The sequence below is a fragment of the Mytilus californianus genome, unplaced genomic scaffold (genome assembly GCF_021869535.1).
Source record: "Mytilus californianus isolate M0D057914Y unplaced genomic scaffold, xbMytCali1.0.p SCAF_5, whole genome shotgun sequence".
Lineage (NCBI taxonomy): Eukaryota > Metazoa > Mollusca > Bivalvia > Mytilida > Mytilidae > Mytilus > Mytilus californianus.
Genome location: NW_026262701.1, coordinates 23,737,933 through 23,760,524, shown reverse-complemented (window position 1 = coordinate 23,760,524; position 22,592 = coordinate 23,737,933). Strand labels below are relative to the sequence as shown.

Here is a 22,592-nt window from a genome sequence, read left to right as displayed (position 1 = left end):
TGAGTATATTTTCTATATTTGAATTCTTGGATTACTTTTACTATAATCAAAAGTGTTAATTTTTCCCCTTCTTTTCTAGTTATTTTAATGCCAACTTTTAAGTAATATGAGAGTATTCAGTCTTCTTGAATTGCTATTAAACAGAATAGACTTTTACTAAATTAACACATCTTGATACAAACATGCAAAGACTGGTGGAACTCATTCAAATGATGACACTTATCATTAAATTTGTATTCACTTTTACACAAATACAAAAGATATTTTGATTTATCAAAAAAATTAAAGATTTCTGTTACAAGGGGAGATAACTCAAACAATTTAATATTAATATAATGATTGAATTTTAACTTGTTGGTGTTTTAACCCATCTTCTGCACACTTGGCTACATCGTGGTGGCCCGATTTATATTGGTGGAGAAGCTGCAGTACAAGGAGAGAACAAATGACCTTCAGCTGGAAAACTGGCACTCATCTTGCCAGGAAAGGGGTCTGAACTCACAACCTCAGTGTTAATATGATATGTACTATTTAAACAGTTAAAATAATACTTATTTTCTTATGAGACAGGAAAATGAGCCAGGTGATGCCTTTTTTTCTGAAAGTCTTTTTTTGAAACATTTTATCATTTATAAACATAATTCTCTGATATTTTTTTTCTTTAAAATATAAATGGTTAATTAGGCAGATTGAGTATTTTTTTAGTATTTAGATTCTCTTTTATTTTATAATGATACCAACTTACAATTTAAGAAACATATGTTTTCATATTTCAGTTTGTTGTTTTGTGTTTTCTCTTTTGGTATATCATTCATTACCTTTTAGCTCAGCAGTTTGAATCAAATTGGGTTAATGTGTTACATGCATAATTTCAGCTTAGAATGAAGGTACATTATAATGACTAAAAGACTGATATGTTTACCTTTCTCAACGCATCAATAATTATTTGTCTTCTATCTGGGTCATTTATCATTCCAAATCTAGTCCTACTAATGGCTGTATGTATACCACAAAAGCAATCTGGTCCATTACTAATCTTAGTGTTTCCATTACTGAAAAGTTAAAAAAAATAATCAAATATGATATCAACAAAAATTCGTAAGGGTTCCACGGAACCCAGTGTCTCGCCTACTTTTTCTGTTAATCGCAGGCTCAACAAAAATGAGGAAGTAAATCAATAAAAATATTCCTCTTGATACTATCTTTTGATTGTAAGAAGCTTCTGTCCAAGTTTGGTAAAAATCCAGGATAGTTTATGAATCTAATAAATGTTTAAAAACTTTAACTGCAGACTGAATGTAATGTTAACTGGAAGAAAACAAAATGTCCTTCTAGATACTAGCATTTGATCATAAACAAGCTTCTGTCCAAGTTTGGTACAAATCCAAAATAGTATAAGAAAGTTATTAAAATTTTAAAAACTTTAACCACAGAGTGAATGTGTTGTTTCCTGGCAGAAAATCTAAGTCCATTAAAAGTAAAACACGGAAAAAATGGATTTATTTTTTTACAAAATTTCCTTCTAGATACTTGCTTTTGATCATAAACAAGCTTCTGTCCAAGTTTGGTACAAATCCAAAATAGTAAAAGAAAGTTATTAAAATTTGAAAAACTTTAACCACAGAGTGAATGTGTTGTTTCCTGGCAGAAAATCTAAGTCCATTTAAAAGTAAAATAAGGAAAAAATGGATTTTTTTTTTACAAAATTTACTTCTGGATACTATCTTATGATCACAAACAAGCTTCTGTCCAAGTTTGGAAGCAACCCAGGATAGTTTAAGAAAGACATTTGATTTCATGGTTTTGCCAAATCTGCATACAGGCCTATAGGAAATTCGTAATTCGTTGAATATTTAAATTTGGGGTTCACCTGTACCCATAAAATCCATGAAAATTTGTATCCCACGAATAAAAATTAATCCACAGTATTCTATTATTGATTTTTCGTAGATAAAAGTATTCAGGTTTTTCCTACTTATCCTCTTTTTGAAGAATAGTTCAAAGGTTTCTACAAAAATATTGAGATCAATACTTTCTTCTCATACTTCAAATGAATAGGTCAAAGGAACAAAGGTATCCAAGCCAAAAGACCTTCATTGTAAGATTTTTTTGTGAAAAGAGCCCATGCATTGCTAATATCATATTAAATCAAGTTACATACCCATTTAATGCTATAAAGCATATAATATTACAATGAATATGCTTTTTTCATTCATATATTTAATTCATATGAAACACGCATTGAATGACCATGAATATACCCTGAGTATACCGGACGAATGTTAAATGTAAAAAGTGTTTGCATATAAAATAAGAACCTAAATATAGATGCCCTTTCAAGTAAAAAGCGATAAATCTTACGAGTTTTCTTTTGCTACATCAAACCACAAATTGTATTCACTATGGTTACTGATGACCTTCACTTTATCATCTTTCAGTACTGGCAAAATATTGCTGGGATAATACACTGCCTGCATCCAGTGATCTCTCCACTGCAAAAATACAGACATTATTTTCTGTTCTGTTATCACAATATTGTTCTATATTTGCCTTGTTAATAACCTTTTCCCTCCCAAGCATGCATGGTTGGCTTTATATACTGAAGATTCAAAAGAGTTCAATAAAATTTTAACATCTTTAATAGTAGAACAATGTCATTTAATTTATTTATGGAGTTGGGTTATTGTCTCATTGATGTGTAACCAACATTTCCTTTTATTCAGTTATTTTAATTTACACGCTCAAACACAATTTCCATCAATCCATCTGTAAATACATGTCAAATATTGCTTTTTATTCATTTTTTTCTAAATTAAAGAATTTATATATCAGTGTAGACATCCGATACTATCATTTTACCTAATTCTGTTGATACAAGTTTGTGGTTATAAAAAAATCTTCTAATAGTATCTTTTTTTTTAATGTTTTTTCATAAAGGGATTTTATAAAGGGATTCTAGTCAGGTGCACAGTTTGGGTTAGTTCCAGCTTCCCACTTTACCTGTAATTCCTTAGTATATGGATGTACCCAGTCAGCTGCACTGCTTAATTAATTCCTGCTGATCATTTCATTTAGGATAAGAATGTACCCAGTCAGATGCACAGCTTAGTCTAATAATATATCTGTAATTCCTTAGGATTAGAATGAACCCAGTCGGATGCACAGCTAAGGTTAATTCCAGTTTCCCACTATACCCGTAATTCCTTAGGATTAGAATGAACCCAGTCCGGTGCACAGTTTAGGTTAATTCCAGCTTCCCACTTTACCTAAAATTCCTTAGGATTAGAATAAACCTAGTCGGGTGCACAGCACAGGTTAATTCCTGCTTCCCGCTTTACCTGTAATTCCTTAGGATAAGGATGTATCGTCAGGTGCACATCACAGGTTAATTCTGGCTTCCCACTTTACCTGTTATTCCTTATGATTAGAATGTACCCAGTCCAGTGCACAGCTAAGGTTAATTCCAGCTTCCCACTTTACCTGTAATTCCTTAGGATAAGGATGTACCCAGTCAGGTGCACAGCTTAGGTTAATTCCAGCTTCCCACTTTACCTGTAATTCCTTAGGATAAGGATGTACCCAGTCAGGTTCACAGCTTAGGTTAATTCAGCTTCCCACTTTACCTGTAATTCCTTAGGATAAGGATGTACCCAGTCAGGTGCACAGCTTAGGTTAATTCAGCTTCCCACTTTACCTGTAATTCCTTAGGATAAGGATGTACCCAGTCAGGTGCACAGCTTAGGTTAATTCCAGCTTCCCACTTTACCTGTAATTCCTTCAGATTAGGGTGTACCCAGTCAGGTGCACAGCTGAGATCAATTTCCCCATTTGTGTCCATCTGTAAATCCCACCACATCAAAATACCATCCACATGACCATTAGATAAAGCTTCAAAAAAGACTTCTGACTGTCTGTTACTAACTAGAGGTTTTTTGCCACTGAAGTCAAATCTACAAATATAATATAAGACAATTTGTAATTCATTCACACTTTTTTTATCACTATGTTTATAATACTGGGGGAAAAACCTTTTAAACTGGATAAAAACATTTAGTTTGATGAAAATTTGACAACTCATGGTTTAATTGGTAATTGAGATCACAACTGCATACATAAGCAGCTCGAATAAATCAATTCACATTCAAATACTGTAAATTCAGAAATTATTGTGTGCATTTATTATTGCAATTTTTCAAGAATGGACAAAAATGCGAGTTTTATTATTGCGATTTCAAAAAAAAAGTGCATACAGGTCTATATTTAAGTTATCAGAATGCGAGTTCTTATTATTGCGATACTCACCAAGTCACATTATTCGCATTAATAAGAACCTCGCAATAATTTCTGAATTTACAGTAGTTTTAATTACCTGTATCATTATTATGTTTCATGATAAATCATGTACCATTACATTCATACGAATGATTTTAAATTTTATTTCAAATAAGTATAATAACTCTCTATATCTCTTAATTTAAATGTATTTCAAGTTACTTGCTGTGCAGTAATGGTCATTTGAATACTTATACAACATTTGGTCTCATTTCATAATTTGGTGGAGAGTTGTCTCATTGGCAATCATACCACATCTTCTTATCTTTATATTGTGAAGATCATAAATGCAATCCCCAGAGGTCCAACCCTGAACAGTTGGGGCAAAAATGGACACAATATTCACACTTGATACAGGTCTGAATTTGGATTGTAATTAAATATTTGACACATATTTCTGACACAGAATAACTGTGGTCAAAGAACTTAGAATTGGTTATGATTTGAATTCATATTCAATTTTTTTGCTTTTGTGCAATACACTATGCTGTTGCGAATTGACATATGGTCATAATCTCAATTCAAATTTCCAATGGAGTTTGTAACCATAATTACCCATTTAAATACATCATAAAAGTCTTAAAATAGAAAATTAAATGACATACATAATCATGGCAAAAATTAATTTACCTTAATCAACATTTTTAAATTATTAAAATAGTAACTTCCAAAAAATAAATTGACAGCTAATCACATCAAGACAATATAACATTTCTTTATACATAATTTAAAAGCAGTGTAAGGGAGGTAATTCAAACACAACATTGAATTACCTCCCTTACACTGTAATTTGTACTTAATTGTCCATTATCCAGGACACCCTTGTTTTTTCTTACTTTTTTGCCCCTAATTCCAAAACGGTTTGAGCCAAAACCCCCCAAAGCCAATCCTAACCATCCCTTTGTGGTATGGAAACTTGTGGTATAATTTCAGAGAGATCCATACACCGTTCAACAAGTTATTGTCTGGAAACTAGAAAAATGCTTATTTTTGGCCCCTAATTCCTAAACTGTTAGGACTATAACCCCCAAAATCAATCCCAACCTTCCTTTTGTGGTTATAACCTTGTGTTTAAATTTCATAGATTTCTATTTACATTTACTAAAGTTATTGTCTTGAAACCAAATGTCTTCGGACTAAGCTGACGATGATGACGTGATACCAATATACGACCCCAAAATTTTTTACGGTTGTATAAAAATGAATGAAAATAAGAACATGTAACATTTCGTTTACCTAAATACTTTCAAAGGCTCAGAAAGACAAGTAAATTGATCTCTTGGAAGCTGCTGAAGTTGTAAGTCATGTAATGCAATAGCTCCACTACAACTCGTCGTATCTGAAGGTGGTCTGACATCATCACATCCTTGCAATTTGATTGGCTGTATATCTTTCCATCGACTGATGAACTCAGATGAGACAACTTGTACATACATGTTGGATGATGATGGAACTACTATACAATTTTCCTGAAATAATTTTGCAAAATAAGTAATTTGGCAATACAACAGAATCTTATCTATTCACTAACTACAGAATTAGTCCTCTTAGGTGACATGTTTTTGTCAATTTCAATCTTTTGCTTGAAGTGTTTTTTGAAGAACTCTTAATATCATACAGTAATTTTTGAAATATTTTAGATTTAGTTTAATTTTTCATGTAGTTTTTGTATCAACCTTATATCCTACCATACTTTAACAAGAATATGTGTCCACAGAACAATATGCCCTGCTCGCAAAAACAGCAAATTCAGCATTATTTCCATTTATAAAGGGACATAATTCAAGAACAATGTAAGTGACACCACCCAAATGCCATGTTGATCTGTGTTTGGTACCACCCAAATGCCATGTTGATCTGTGTTTGGTACCACCCAAATGCCATGTTGATCTGTGTTTGGTACCACCCAAATGCCATGTTGATCTGTGTTTGGTGGTAATAAGCATTGTATATAAATTTTCATAACATTTTGAGGTGAACTAAAGTTAAAGAACGGAAACTTATTTTAGGAACGTACAGACAGACAGCAGTACATATGAACCGACAAGGGTAAACCTTAATGCCCCCATCGACTAAAAGAGGGGCTTACAAAATCGAAAGGGAACTTCCTTTTATCAATCCCAACAATAATGTAAAGCTTTGACAAATAATCCAGGCATACTGGAGTTTGTGTGGGATATGTGAAATTAGCCTGAAATTAAAAGGATAAGGTCCAAAAACTCTGGAATGATAAAGCCAAATATTTTCAAATTTGTAAGAGAGCTAGTTTTCTTCTGTCAAATGTTCCCAAGATTATACTTAACGTTTAATAAACATAATTATATTCTACTATGAATAATACCAATGTTGAGGAAAGCAGACATCAAAATTGACGACCTTTGCTATTTTCTCTTGGTAGTAACAAGCTTTATTAGTTTTATTCATATTTCTTTGCTATATGACTTGACATGACATAGCAAGAAGCAGAAATTATGACGACATTAGGATTGACATTTGTTTACATACATTTACAATGTTCCTAATTTCCTATGTATTTCCCAGAACAAATATGTAGTTTATATGATATTCATATGATGAAGACATAATCTTTCAGTCAGTTTAATTGAGGTCTGGAGCTAGAATGTCAGTAACTGTTAGTAGTCTGTTGTTATTTATGTATTATTGTCATTTTGTTTATTTTCTTTTGTTTCCTATTCTGACATCGGACTCTGACTTCTCTTAAACTAAGTTTTACTATGCGTACTGTTGTACGTTTGTTTTTTCTACATTAGCTAGAGTAAATTTGAGGGGGAGGGTTGAGATCTCAAAAAACATGTTTAACCCGCCGCATTTTTGCGCCTGTCCAAAGTCAGGAGCCTCTGGCCTTTGTTAGTCTTGTATCATTTTTAATTTTAGTTTCTTGTGTATAATTTGGAGTTTAGTATGACGTCCATTATCACTGAACTAGTACACATATTTGTTAAGGGGCCAGCTGAAGGACGCCTCCGGGAGCGGGAGTTTCTCTCTGCATTGAAGACCCATTGGTGGCCTTCGTCTGTTGTCTGCTCTATGGTCGGGTTGTTGTCTCTTTGACACATTCCCCATTTCCATTCTCAATTTTATACAAAAGGTAGCATTCTTGTATTTTTGTATGGACCAAACATTGCTCAGATTTCATATGCAATTTATTAGAAATAAACATTTTAAGGAGGACGAAAAACATACGTCAAAAGCTGAGAGATGATATTTGCCCATTAAAATATACTTAAAACTATGAATAACTACAGAATATCTTATATAAATACAAACTCTCAAAATACAAAAGTAACAATCAGTGTACATAACTACAACAGTTGTGTTAAAATAACATGAGAATTGGTTAAAGCAAATTTCATTTATTGCACGGACTATGGTATACTATAATACGTTTGGTCTTCGACAAGTGTATAAAAACTGTAAGTGAATAATCAATTTATTTTTTAACAAACTACATATCAGTATTAAAACCAAAATAACCAGCCATTACCTCTAGTAATTCTTTGTGTGCATGAGTATATGTTCCTATTGCTCCTTCTCCAATTAGTTCTGTGTCAAACACTTCTGTAACCAAGATGTTAGCACGATGTGACATGTCTCCATCTAAAAAATTGTTGTATATTGATATAATGGTGACTTCATATAGTCTCAAATGTGCATCATATGTTCTCAGAGGTTTTTATTTTCGCTTACATAATGTACAATAAACTTTAACAGTTTTGTGTCAGCTCCTAGAACTTGCCAGGGGATACTCGTGCTTGCATAAATATTGGTTATAAGTAACTTAGGTCAAGAAAACAAATTAGACAAGATATTGAAATGTTCAAAAAGGATTTGTCAATCCATCCTGATTTCTATCATGTAGAAATTCCTGTTTACTCAATGATTCCCAACCATGATACCTACACAAATCCATTGCTGTGAGATTACAAATGAGGTCAAGGTCATATAAAACCTGGTAGACAGACATGTAAACTTACAATCATTTCATAAATCAAATATAGTGGCCCTATTGCTTATAGTATCTGAAAAATAGACCAAACCTCAAAAACGTAACATTGTCCAATGAACCATGAATATCAAGTCAAGGTCAGATGAAACCTGCCAGTCAGACATGTACACCTTACAATCGTTTCATATACCAAATATAGTGGCCCTATTGCTTATAGTATCTGAAAAATAGACCAAACCTAAAAATCTTAACATTGCTCAATAATCTTTTAACTGAGGTCGAGGTCAGGTGACCACTGTCTGGCAGACGTGTGTACCTTGCAAGGATCCAATATACCAAATATAGTTATCCTATATCTCATGATAAGTGAGTATTTCACATGACAAAAAAACTTTTTTTAAATGAGTTGATCAATCATGAAAAATGAGGTCAAGGCCAATGGACATATGGTAGACGGAAACTTCTTAGCATAAGGCATCTTCATGCAAGGTATGAAGCATCCATGTCATATTCCCTCTGAAATATAAAGATTTTTACAAATAGTTTTGGCTGCCACCAGATAGTAATTCCTATGGTTCCCATTATGAGATTAAGTCAATGACAAGACAAAAATGGTGGTTAAAGGATAATTTTTGACATAGGGAATCAATTTGAAATAGCATCTTATACCTACATATAAATTTTCATTGAAATCCTAGCACAAAATGATTTTAACAAATACCAGGTTTTAACATCAAATTTGACACTAGAATTATTAAAACTGAAAGTAAACAGTGCATTATTCATTTTCCATATGCCTTGAATGGGTTAAGAACCAAAGTGTGGCCCTTTTAATATTTGTTTATAAATTCAAACTCAAGGCCAACTTTTGGTATAAGCGAACCTTGTCCTTTGACACTGGGAATCAATTTGGAATAGCATATTATACCTATACATCAATTTTCCTTGTAATCACAAAAATTAATTTGGAGTAGAATGTTATGCCAACAAATCAGTTTTCATTGACAACTTTGCCCAAAAATTTCTCAAAATTTGTGATTTTTTTTTTACAAAAAGCAGAAGTTTTTCCAAAATTAATGGCCCAATTTTCAGAAAAAAAATAATATGCACATCTAACTGTATAAAATTTCACCAGCCTCCTACCCAAAGGGGTTATCAGTAATTTTTTTCACACAATGTCTGTCATTTTGAGATGACTTGAAAGTTAGGGTTCTTTTTCTCAAACTGTCAAATTCATACTAGATCAACAGCATCAACAAAGTTACCGGTATATTGACATTTTCAACACATTTACATCATGATATTTCTTACTATTTTCCTAAAAACATTCCAGAAGTATTTATGGAATGCAACGGTTTAAAATTGAAATGACATTAATGACTTAAAACTGTATATTTCTCATGAAAGGGCCACCTTACTTTCAATTTTGAGAAAAGAAATAAAAACTGGAAGTTTTCAAGTTAATCATAAACTACAAGTGATTTCTGATTGATATACAGAGTTCGTTCCGTTTATCAAATGGCAGGAAATCATATTTTTCAATTTATGACCTGTAAAAGTGTTTGACTATAATTGATAAAAGCTTCTCTCATTTAATTTGACCTGAAATCATTTTGCATCTTAGCTGAGACTACTATAAGTTATAGTAGTCTCAGATCTTAAGATTAAGTGTAGAATCTGGTAAAGACACTTGCATGCATGCGTATTAAATAGTTAGTTTTAATTTTTGAATCAGAATTGCGAATTGTCTTTGCTGAAAAGTTCAGAGATAATAAGGTAACTTGTAATGGAACAGAATTTCTTTATAACATAAGTTCTGAGCTTGATCACTACTGTCATTTATGCATGAGAACATAGGTAAAAAGTGATAAGCTATCATTGGCCAATATCTCCGGGAGGCATTAATACTATAGGGTAATTAAGAGAGCCCTCCAGATTATCATACTTAATAACTATACCTGAGTGGCAGTTTTATCATGGAAAAACATTGCAAAACAATCAAAGTGCTTGTGAGCACAGAAGGGTAAAGACTGCTTTCATTTTGCAATTTTGTGAATTCAAAATAAAACATTGAATTGTAATTAGATAGGTGGCAGGTACCAGTTTATGTGTACCAGAAAAAAATCAGTTTTATGTAAACAAAAATATCTTGAGATTTTGATAGTTGGGATAGGTGTGGACAAGGCTTAAATTCATTGAATATCATTTATCTCTTGAAATTTGCCTAAAATTCTTGTCTGACATTAGCAGGATTTTGAAGGTGGGGATAATATTTGTATTAGAACATCACATGTTTTGCCTTATTTGCAATGCATTTATAAATTTAAAAATCTGCATGCTGGACAGACACCCAAATTTACAGGTTTTCTATATATTCACACAAGCACACACACATCTGAGTTACTCGAAACCATAAATTTTATTTAAATTTGCATATAAGCTTGAATGATTTTTCAGGAAAATTAATTCATAAATCCATGAAATTCTTAAGATTTATTGTAAAATAACTGGTTTCTGCCACCATAGGCAAATTGTAAATTTGAGTTGGAGTTATCTTCCCTTGTTCATGATAACACATTTGTAGTTGAGTCTAGTTTTAAAACAGATTCATACACCACGAATTACTTATGTCATTTTCAATAAAGAAAAGTTTTCTTGACAAGTATGGTAATTCAAATACTCATCATCTTGTAACTTAAATATCTAAGTATAACATATCATTGATAAATTGCAAGACATTGGCTGGATAGGATCAAAAGAATGATCACTTCACTGCACAAATTCTGTTTGAACTATCAAAGGTAGTGATAAATCTTTGAACATTTAGATGTCAAGTCAGTACCATAGGATTTTAATTGCATTTTATGCAATCTTTACCCAAAAATTAGTGCAAAATGGTGATTAAAATACCACAATTTCAATGGAATGTCCGAAATTATTTTGGAAAAAAAAATTTCGTACCTAAATCATTGTAAATCCCAATCTGATACATCTTTCAAAAAAGTTTCAATTTTTTTCATTTCTGGCAAATTTGACCATTGCCAGACCTGTGTTCCTACTTATACAATTAGAGTTTTTGTGTTCACAAACAGTATTTCTCAAAATTTGTAATTTTTAAACAAAAAATTAGGTTTTTTTCCAAAATCAAATCGCCAATTTTCCATAAAAAAATAATATGCACATCAACAAAAAATGCACAACATCTGTGCAATATTTCATCGGCCTCCTACTGCACAACATCTGTGTAATATTTCATTGGCCTCCTACCTATATTTTTGGGGTGTTTACAAAAATTGTTGACAGACAAACTTAGAGAAAACTATAGGGATCTGCATCTTCAATGTGGACTCTTAACAAGCAATTCTGACATTTTTCGTTTTAGAAATTCTGACAGAAATATTGGTAGTACCCAGCAGGGGAGGATTACCAATCTGTGAATGAGAATCTTTTTCATGACATAAGAGTAAAGTTTCTACCTGGGCCAACTGAAACATGAGTGGAACGTTTTGGTATCAATTTGATTTTGTTTCCATAACCATTTTGTTGTATTATTTTCCTAGCACAATCAGCCATAGGTTTAAATGCCTGAAAATGACAGAAGATTAATATCAATGAATATGTGAATAATATATATATCATTAGCTGATATCAATATATCTAATCATCAATAAGACACAATTTAATTGAATTTTTACAAATATTTGATAAGGAAACATTTCTACATCTTATTCAATGAGTGTTGGGATTTAAGTTAAACTCAAAGCCATCACATATCAGTTCCATTTTTCGCTAACTATATAAAAAGGTTCAAATACAAATGTTAAATGATGTAATTAACAGTTTTTTTTCAATCCATAATTGTTAACAAATCATTTGATGTATAAGTATTTTTGAATTTCATGCTATTTTTAGCAGTTTAAGGTCTTTGATACTTGTAGATAATTATTTTGCATATCTGTAACGTTCTTTTATACACATTATATTTAGTCATTCATTCTGCATATTTTAAAATGCTCTTTCGTTCAGATAATGTTGTGTCCTTTCAACAGCAAATGACCAATCTTCACTAGCCAAGGGTTATGATCCAGTCCCCTCCTCTACACTTTTTGAAAACTACTAATCATTACCTCACATGCTGTAACTGTATCTGCTCCTAAGGAAGCTGCCATCATTGACAAAAGTCCAGTACCAGTTCCAATGTCAAGGACATGTACTTTTTCCCCTTTATCACGTTTCAACTGAATAGCCTTCCCCAGAGCTAAGAAATATTTTTTGTTCTGAAAATAAGACATGTCAAAATATGTTACCTTGTTTTCAAACTAGTAAATTTTTATTGATTTTTATTGTGTTTCACTTAAGTTCAACTACATGTATTTTTCAGAATTGTATCTTTGTCTTTAAATAATTTGATAATAGCCAAGATGAGTCAGGTACTTATTATTTTTCCTTAAGGAACAAATACATCTGCATCAGACCTATTTATCTATCTGGAATAATATTCCAAGTGTTCATTTCACAATACAACATGTAACATGTAATACTTGTTTAATATAAAATCATATCATTACACTTGTCTAAATGGATGAAGTAATCGTGGTAATACAGAATAATAAACTATCATCTCAGATTAAATGAAAAAAAAAAATGAAGATAAAAGTGAAAAGGGATAAAATTGCAAAATATATTTTTAGTGTCCATACAATATGCCCTGCTTGCACTTATATATATATTAATATTCAGTGAACCATGAAATTGGGGTCAAAATTGTAATTTGGCATATAATTAATAAACAGCTGCACCATGAACGCATGATACACCCGTCACTTTTTCAAAGAATAAAGTTCAATAACTTCTCAATGTCATATCAGAAATATATGAAAAACTAAAGGGAGGTTATCTTGATGAATATAAACCAGTCACCAAAGTTTCATGAAAACTGCTCAAAGCACTTTAAAGATATTGTCCGAAAACTGGAAAATCCCCCTTTTTCAAAAAATAAAACCCCATAACTCGGAAACATAAAATCTAAAATTTATAAAACATTGAAAGGGACCTCATGTCAATAGATAAAATAGAGTTATTGCCCGACATGTTGACGACAGACGGACGGACGGACAGACTGACGAAAGGACGGACAACGGTATACCATAATAGGTCCTGTAAACGGGCATATAAAAATGTAAATTAATGTGGATAGTGTCCACATGTGGATACAGATGATGCCCCTGCTTGCATATCATATAGTTATAAAGGGACATAACTGAATTAGGTAAAACTGACGCTACTCAAATTTGAACTTGATCTGAGTTGTGTTGTAATAAGCATTGTGTGTAAGTCTCATAACATTTGGTAGGGCTAACTTAAGTAGAGAACAGAAACTAAAAATTCAGCAATTTTTCTATTTGTAAACACGCATAACTCTGGAACGGTTGTGTATAAGTTTTATAACATTTGGTTGAGACAAACTTAAGTAATTTTTATGTTTATATAGGGACATAACTCAAGAATGGTAAAAGTGTCGCTACCAAATTTGGTACTTAATCTGTATTATGTAGTAATAAGCATTGTGTATAAGTTTCATAACATTTGGTTGAGGCAAACTAAAGTTAGAAAACGGAAACAAAAAATTTGTACTTGATCTTAGTTTTGTGGTAATGAATATTGTGTATAGGTTTCATAATGTTTCGTTGGGGCAAACTTAAGTTACAGAATGGAAACTAAAAATTTGCAATCTTTCGATTTATAAAGGGGCATAACTCAATAATGGTTAAAGTGACACTACCCAAATTCAACTTGATCTGTGTTTGATCAGTGGAAGTCAAAATTAAACATTGCATTGTATAAAGCATTGATTGTAGTTGATTCAACTATAATCATGGACAAAGGAAGATAACTCCAATTTTAAAAATTAATTGATATTTAGAAGAAAATAAAAATTTTGCAATTTTTCCATTAATAAAGGGCATAACTCTAGAACTGTTAAAGTGACGCCACCAAAATTCAAACTTGATTTGAGTTTTGTGGTAATAAGCATTGTGTATAAGTTTCATAACATTTGATTGAGGCAAACTTAAGTTAGAGAACGGAAACTAAAAATTTTGCATTTTTTCCATTTATAAAGGAGCATAACTCTAGAACAGTTGAAGTGATGCCACCAAAATTCAAACTTGATCTGTGTTTTGTGGTAATAAGCATTGTGTATTAGTTTCATAACATTTGGTTGAGGCAAACTTAAGTTAGAGAACGGAAACTATAAATTTTGCAATTTTTCCATTTATAAAGGGCATAACTCTAGAACGGTTAAAGTGACGCCACCAAAATTCAAACTTGATCTGTGTTTTCTTTTGGTAATAAGCATTGTGTATAAGTTTCATAACTTTTGGTTGAGGCAAACTCAGTTAGAGAACGGAAACCAATTTTGGGACATACGTACGGACGTACGTTCGTATGTACAGACGGACAAGGGTAAAACTTAATGCCCCCACCGCTACGGCCGGGGCATAAAAAAAACAATGAACATATTTACTTGCACCCAAAAAAAATTTCAATAGGAACAATGCTAAAATTTTTGTCAGTAATCAACTTTTTATGATTAAATCTGTGTTTATATTGAACAGATTGAAAATATATTATTGATATTGAATAAATAAAACTTCACATGCAGTTTTGTGAGTTGATACATGTATTTTCATCTACTTAGAAAATTTTTTTTTTCGTGTAAATTAATCAATGAGTGATGGATTTCTCTTAGAAGTTTAAAGGTCCCAGTGAATAAACTACACAGAAAACAATAGCTATTGTATTTATTCAATGAGACAAGTGAACTGACTAAAGTTTAAATACCTTTACCAAGAGAAAGTGATTCTGTGGGAAAGTTTCATCACTTTCGCAATAAAAGGAGAATGTTCTAATTTCACACTATCACATTTCTATATTCAGTGAATTATGATATCAGGGTCAAAACCATAATTTGGTATATAATTTAAAAAGCTCACATTAAAATGAACATGCGAACTATGTTTCAAATTGATGTGACCACAACTTCATTGTAAACTGCCTTAACCAAAAACTTTAACCTGATGAGCGGCGGATAGGAAAAGGCAGGGACAGATGAACAGACCAGAAAACAAAATGTCCCCTTTATACTGTAGACAGGGCACAAAAAGTTTTAATACATTTCATTGACAAAAAGAGTTTTAATAACCATTTTTGAAAATAATACATGAAGTATAGAGAATTTTTTTTTGAAATGCATTGTGTATTCTAAGACAATATTTATAAAACCTACTACAACTTCCATCAACAAAAACACATATACTGCAGTGATTTTGCTAGCGCTAGTCATTTCGTCATTTTCAAAACATCAAAATGATGAAAGTATTTCAAATCAATTTTGTCACTTAAATTTGGAAAGTGTAAAAATATTTTCACATGAAAATACTATAATTCTATCTGTCTTCATGTAACTCAATCCATTATGTTTCTGTGTGACAATTTCACTTCTGTGAAATAATTTATACTTAGACCTTAAGAGAAAAACTGTTAAATCTGTACAGGTTTTGTGGATGTTAGATATCCCATGTACAGGTAAATGTCTAGTAGATATCCCATGTACAGGTAAATCTTGAGTAAATAGCCCATGTACAGGTAAATGTAGAGTAGATATCACATGCACTTGTAGATGTTGAGTAGATAACAAAAATGAGGTGACACTTACCCGTTCTGTATCATGTAGCATATCTGCATATGCTGACCTGTAAAAGTAAAAGAACATAAAGAAAAGTGAAAGAAATGTTAAAACCAGAATATGATAATCTAAGACTAATTACAAAGTTTGCCGTGTCCCCAGATAATAGTCATATTTTTCTGAAAATTACCGGAGCACCTGAGATTACCCCCAGTTTTTGGTGGAGTTCCTGTTGCTCAGTCTTTAGTTTTCTATGTTGTGTTTTGTGTACTGCTGTTGTCTTCATCGTTCTTTGTCATGGCTTCTCAGTTTGTTTTCAAGTTTGAATATCCCTTTGGTATCTTTTGCCTCTCTTTTACAGTGGATATAGACTTTACTTTACATATGATAAAGACATTACTTTACAGAGGATATAGACCTTACTTTACAGAGGATATAGGTCATACTTTACAGAGGATATAGACCTTACTTTACAGAGGATATAGACCTTACTTTACAGAGGATAGATATAGACCTTACTTTACAGAGGATATAGACCTTACTTTACAGAGGATATAGACCTTACTTTTACAGAGGATATAGACCTTACTTTACAGAGGATATAGACCTTACTTTACAGAGGATATACTTTACAGAGGATATAGACCTTACTTTACAAAGGATATAAACCTTACTTTACAGAGGATATAGACCTTACATTACAGAGGATATAGACCTTACTTTACAGAAGATATAGACCTTACTTTACAGAGGATATAGACCTTACTTTACAGAGGATATAGATCTTAATTTACAGAGGATATAGACCCGACTTTACAGAGGCTATAGACCTGACTTTACAGAGGATATAGACATTACTTTGCAGAGGATATAGACCTTACTTTGCAGAGGGTATAGACCTTACTTTACAGAGGATATTGACCTTACATTACAGAGGATATAGACCTTACTCTACAGAGGATATAGACCTTACTTTACAGAGGATATAGACCTTACTTTACAGAGGATATAGACCTTACTTTACAGAGGATATAGATCTTACTTTACAGAGGATATAGATCTTACTTTGCCTGGTTATCACTATCACCAATGTCAATTTTGTGCCTACTATTTTATGTTTTTGAGATATTAGCCAAAAACATTGACATTTTCTAAAAAATTACATTTTAAGGGCAATAGCTCCAGAATGGGTTGTCAAATTGTTCTGAAATTTTTTACAACATAGGCTTTGACCTGCTTATCATTTTCACCATGCCAGTTCTTCTCTAACGGCTTTGTTACACCACTGTCCCAGGTTAGGGGGGTTGGCGCCTTCAAACGAGTTTAACACTGCCACATTCTGTATGTGCCTGTCCCAAGTCAGGAGCCTGTAAATACAGGTTGTCGTTTGTTGCTGTGTAACATATTTCTATTTAGTTCATTATTTTGTTCATAAATTAGGCCGTTAGTTTTCTCGTTTGAATTGTTTTACATTTGTCATTTTGGGGCCTTTTATAACTGACTATGCGATATGGGCTTTGCACATTGTTGAAGGCGGTACAGTGACCTATAGTTAATTTCTGTGTCATTTGGTCTCTTGTAGAGAGTTGTCTCATTGGCAATCATACCACATCTTCTTGTTTTAATATTAGTTTTTGAGATATAAGCCAATAAAATGCTCCGCAGGACACAGCTTGTTACATCTGCAGAGGTAGAACCCTGAACAGTTGGGGCAATTATGGACACAACATTCAAGCCTGATACAGCTCTGAGTTTGGATTGTGATGAAATATTTGACACATCATAGGTTTCTGACACAGAATGAATGTTGTCTAAGAACTTAAACATTTGAAATTGGACATTTACCAATTACCGTCCAATATCCAAAATCTATACATGATTAGATTCAGCATATCAAAGAACCCCTAGAATTAAATTTTTAATGAAATTGTTTTTGGCCAATAATTCCTAAACAGTTAGGGCTAGAGGTAAAACCGCTACAATCAATCCTGACCTTCCTTTTTTGGTATGGAACCTTGTGGTACAATTTCATAGAGACTCATAGACTTAAATTTAAGTTATTGTGCGGAAACCAAAAAATCTGTGTTTTTTCGGCCCCAAATTCCTAAATGGTTTGGGCCAAAACCCCAAAAAATCAATCCCAACCTTCCTGGCTTCCACTTTTGGTATGGAACCTTGTGGTACAATTTCATAGAGATCCATTCACTTATACACAAGTTATTGTCCTGAAACAAGAAAAATGCTTGATTTTGGCCCATAGTTGGCCCCTTATTCCTGAACAGTTTATAGGACAATAACCCCAAAAATCAATCCCAACCATCCTTTTGTAGTATGGAACATTGAATTGTGGTACAATTTCATAGAGATCCACTTACTTATATATAAAAATCAAGTTATTGTCTGGAAACTAAATGTCTTCTGAAGAGGTTGACGACGACAATGCCATACCATTTTACTGCCATTTTTGCAGTCATATAAAAACTGCAATTCCCAACATGTTCTATTCTTAGCAACAGTGGCCATGTTTATTGACAGCATTCATAAATGAAGAAATTTGTCTATCTTGTTATGTCTATCGGGTTACAGTAACAGGATAGAAAATATTTGACTAATTACATACAGTTTTACACATAATGAAATGTTTGGTTGTTTGAACTCATTTCAAGGTTACAACGTCTTAATCTTTGCAATTTAGCATACTGCTATCGGTAACAGGATAGACAAAAAAGGTAACAGGATAGAACTTAATATGGTGATATATTGTTAATGTACGTCCTTGTTACAAAAAAAACAAAGGCAAAAGTAAACCAACATTCCAGGGAATTACTTGATTTTTGGTTTACTAGAAAGAGAAAAAAGTGCTGAACATTATGAATTGCTGTCTTAGACTGTCAACGTATATTTGTTCCGCCTAACAGAAGTTCCACTGGAAAATTTGTTATAAACAATGTCATAATATCTGTTCCTGTTGGAACAAATATTCTATACCATTTATTCCGTTAGGAACATTTACTGTAATATTTATTCCAGTGGAAATAATATTCCAGAATATTGTTTCCATTTGGAACTTATATTATGAAGGAACTTCTATTCCGTGACAGCTGGTGGTTATTTTAATAACCTTTGAAAACCAATTTTTAGAGGTATTTTTCAGTACAACATGGAAAATTGACAAATAATCTATCATTACACAGAATGAAAATATGTAGAAGTTTTTAATCTTTTACCATCTTAATTATTGGCTATGAAAAACAAGCTTAAAATTTTATCAAAACCTTTTCTAAATAACCCGATATTTCTATTAAACATGGTAAACAGGAGAGACAAAATATTGCACCACCAATCAAAAAATGTTTCAATATATTCTTGTACAACATGTATGAATTGAAATTATCAAGATTGCATATATGACTATGTTATTCCATGAGTATACTGTTTGTTTTGATTTGCTTATGCAGAGGGTTGTTTGAATTAGTAAACTTTAATTCAATTTTGCAATTTCAAAATTCAACATTTTTTAAAAATGACTCATAAAAAACTTTATTATATCTGGGACTATTATACTAACGTTAATCATGTTAGTATAATAGTCCCAGATTATATGTATACCTTGCTATTTCTTGATGATAGTCATAATTTTCATCTTGCATGACCCAGGATGACTTCCCGCTAATATGATTGATACTGGAGACAAAACTGCTCATGCTTAAATGTGACTCAAATCTGTGATAACATGTAAAACGAGAAAATGAAAAGGTAAACAACTTCATGTGAGAAAGAAGTGGGCGCTGACATTTTGAACAATGTAAAACCCGGAATATGTCCCGGACGGTATCGGGTCCGTACGCTCCCAATACACGTTCGCACCCTACTTCTTCTTCTTTCCTCTATATCTTCCTCCAATAGTTGGAGTACACCAACCTTACTATGTAAAGGTTGGTTAAACCTTAAATAAAAATGTTAGTAAAAATGAAAATGTTAGTAAAAAACATTATAAACAGTTAAATTACTGTAAAATAACTTCTATGTACATTAAAATATGGGTCTTAATTTAAAAGTTATTGATAAAGTTTAAATACTATTTACAGGGCATGCCTTAGTGTAAAAAATCTTTACATTCAATAAAATTGTGAACTAAAAGGTAAGAAATACAATATCCTACCTACTGGTGCTACTACGTCCATCTATAAGCACTACCAAATGCTATAAGTTATAAAATCATGCATTTAAGCTTATATAATTCCTTAGCGATCTAATTATGCATAGCCATTGATCTATCTGTTATATTTTACAGCTACTCAGGAACATATATATATATTGACGTTAGATATACTGTTCCCAGAGCTACTGGATATTAAAGCTTAACGTATATCTGTAGATCTGTACAATTATTTCCATCAACAGGTATAGCGCGGAACAACCACACTGACCTGATATTTTAACTTTGTTGTTTTATATTTCAAAGATTTTCCCAGCATTTTAAGAGTCTGTGACATGGATTGATATAATAGGTTTAGCGCGGAACACCCATACAGACGACCTATTAGTTCTGTCGAAACATTAAAGATAGTTCTTTAGATTAAAGAAAATATACGATATTTTATTTTATGGGATTGCAGAAAGCAATTTAAGGTATAGCGCAGAACGACCCATCTTCGCTAGCCAAGGGTTACGATCCACTTCCCTTCTCTCCACCCTTGGCAGATTAAGCCAACATTTGTGATAACAATGTTGTGCCATCTATCGGTAGATTAAAGTCACGCCCATTCCGAATACATTATTCCGCTTGACCAATGGTAGCACTTGAACTCTTCAATTTGGAGGTAAAAACACGGTAGCGTCTAGATTCTACACACTTGGTAAAGCAGGAAACGAAAATATACGTTGACATTCATGCATTTGTGCAAGAAACATACACAAGAACTTCTATTAGTTGATTAAAAACATTCAAATTGTCACTAAATATAGTCGTATGTTTAGGGATGTATTAAAATCGTGTTGCACAATAAGCACGTGGCAATTGTTTACATACACTTTCTACATTTACACGTGATCATGTTATAGGCGCTTTTTGATTGGATGCAGCGAGTTTCGACTGCAACCAATGAAAATCATTACCTTGTGTCTCCGAAATTCTATCTCAATCCGCCAAGGGTGGAGAGAAGGGAAGTGGATCGTAACCCTTGGCTAGCGAAGATGAGAACGACCACACTGACCTTCTGAATACTAATCATTTAGACAGGCCACTCTTTTTAGATGGAGTCTATAGCATAAGTCCCTGCTTTGTTCCTCTAGTGTATTTAGAAAAAGTTCACCTTGAGGGAGATTATTGGTAAGAGCCAGTTGTTGACAATCCAAAATTAGCGGAACAATACTTGTTCTCTCGTGTGTTTGAATTCCAGTTTCCTAACCCAATTTTACAGATGGTGAATCTCTTGATAGTATACCAAGTGACTCTCTGCGTATTCCTTCTAGAGCTGTGCACCTAATTAGAAAATGTATGATATATCCTCATCTTCCAATTGACAGATTGGGCAAGTTGCTCCATGATTAATATTTGAAAACGAGCTTTTTGAGTGTTCCAGTAAATATCCTTGCTTTTATTGTTGCTTTCCTCAGTTCGCCAATATTAGCTGGTAGACTTTTCCATACACGTTCGCTCCCTGGGTTCGTTCGCACCCTATTTTCATTCAAATACTGGTTGAATTATACTAGTAAATGTTTTATAGATGTATTTATCAAAATATTGAAATTTCCTGTAATAAAAATTCGGGAATTTTTAAAAATAAATTATCTTTTTTTGTGATTTGATTGTAATTATTAAAAGTTAATTCTGTATGATAACTAGCTGTTAATTGGTATTTACAAAGCCAAATTTGGTATTATAGTTCTGTTGTTTGAAAATCATGATTGTTGTTATAACTAGCTTTGATGTAAATACTTGATGTAGTTAGCTTGGTATGAGTAAACTCAATGAGGATTTGGTATCTTCTGCCTTTTTTTTAAGACAAGTCTTTGACTTATAATGGATTACTTTTACAAATTGTGACTTGAATGGATAGTTGTCTCATTGGTACTCATACCACATCTTCTTATATCTACTTAGAAGAATGAATCTTGCCTTAATCTTCATGACTATCTTTTATTCATGGTTCATTTCGTCAAAATAATAAATAAGGAAACATGTTTAAGTTTTGAGAATGTCACTGTATTTTGAGGAAACAATAAAAAATCTCATTTATAGCAAAACACTTATTTAAACACGATTAAAAATGTATGCAACACAATACCAATAATAAAGGTGCGTACGTGAAAGGGAGCGAACGTGTTTTTGGGCGAACAGGGACCCGGATTCGTCCAGGACGGCGGACTGTGCAACGATTTGTTCAATATTGGACATGTATAATTAGCTATTATTCGCTTGGTGCTCAATCTCTGAAAAAAAATTAGCAATACACCTAAAATTTGTCACTTTTCCCCCCGCCGCGTTATCAATATCTGTGGGGGTCCACTTCAATACTTAATTGCGATTTCACTAACTACCGACAAGCGACTAGAAGAATCTTAGGGACAAGAAGCGACAAGAAGAAAACAAATAGCGGTAAG

At 32.5% G+C, this 22,592-nt stretch overlaps 1 protein-coding gene across 1 annotated transcript in view; it reads right to left on the bottom strand.

The window, feature by feature from the left end:
• LOC127703043 (protein arginine N-methyltransferase 7-like) overlaps positions 1 to 19,835 on the bottom strand; it is a 32,994-nt gene extending 13,159 nt beyond the window's left edge. The window contains exons 1-9 of the mRNA XM_052207433.1: positions 19,596 to 19,835; positions 16,017 to 16,053; positions 12,427 to 12,576; positions 11,776 to 11,884; positions 7,838 to 7,950; positions 5,569 to 5,801; positions 3,767 to 3,950; positions 2,362 to 2,492; positions 923 to 1,052 (exon numbers count right to left, since the gene is read on the bottom strand). Coding sequence (XP_052063393.1) covers positions 923 to 1,052; positions 2,362 to 2,492; positions 3,767 to 3,950; positions 5,569 to 5,801; positions 7,838 to 7,950; positions 11,776 to 11,884; positions 12,427 to 12,576; positions 16,017 to 16,053; positions 19,596 to 19,756 — 1,248 coding nt within the window. The 5' untranslated portion in view covers positions 19,757 to 19,835. The remainder of the gene's footprint in view (positions 1 to 922; positions 1,053 to 2,361; positions 2,493 to 3,766; positions 3,951 to 5,568; positions 5,802 to 7,837; positions 7,951 to 11,775; positions 11,885 to 12,426; positions 12,577 to 16,016; positions 16,054 to 19,595) is intronic.
• Between the last annotated feature and the right edge of the window lie 2,757 nt (positions 19,836 to 22,592).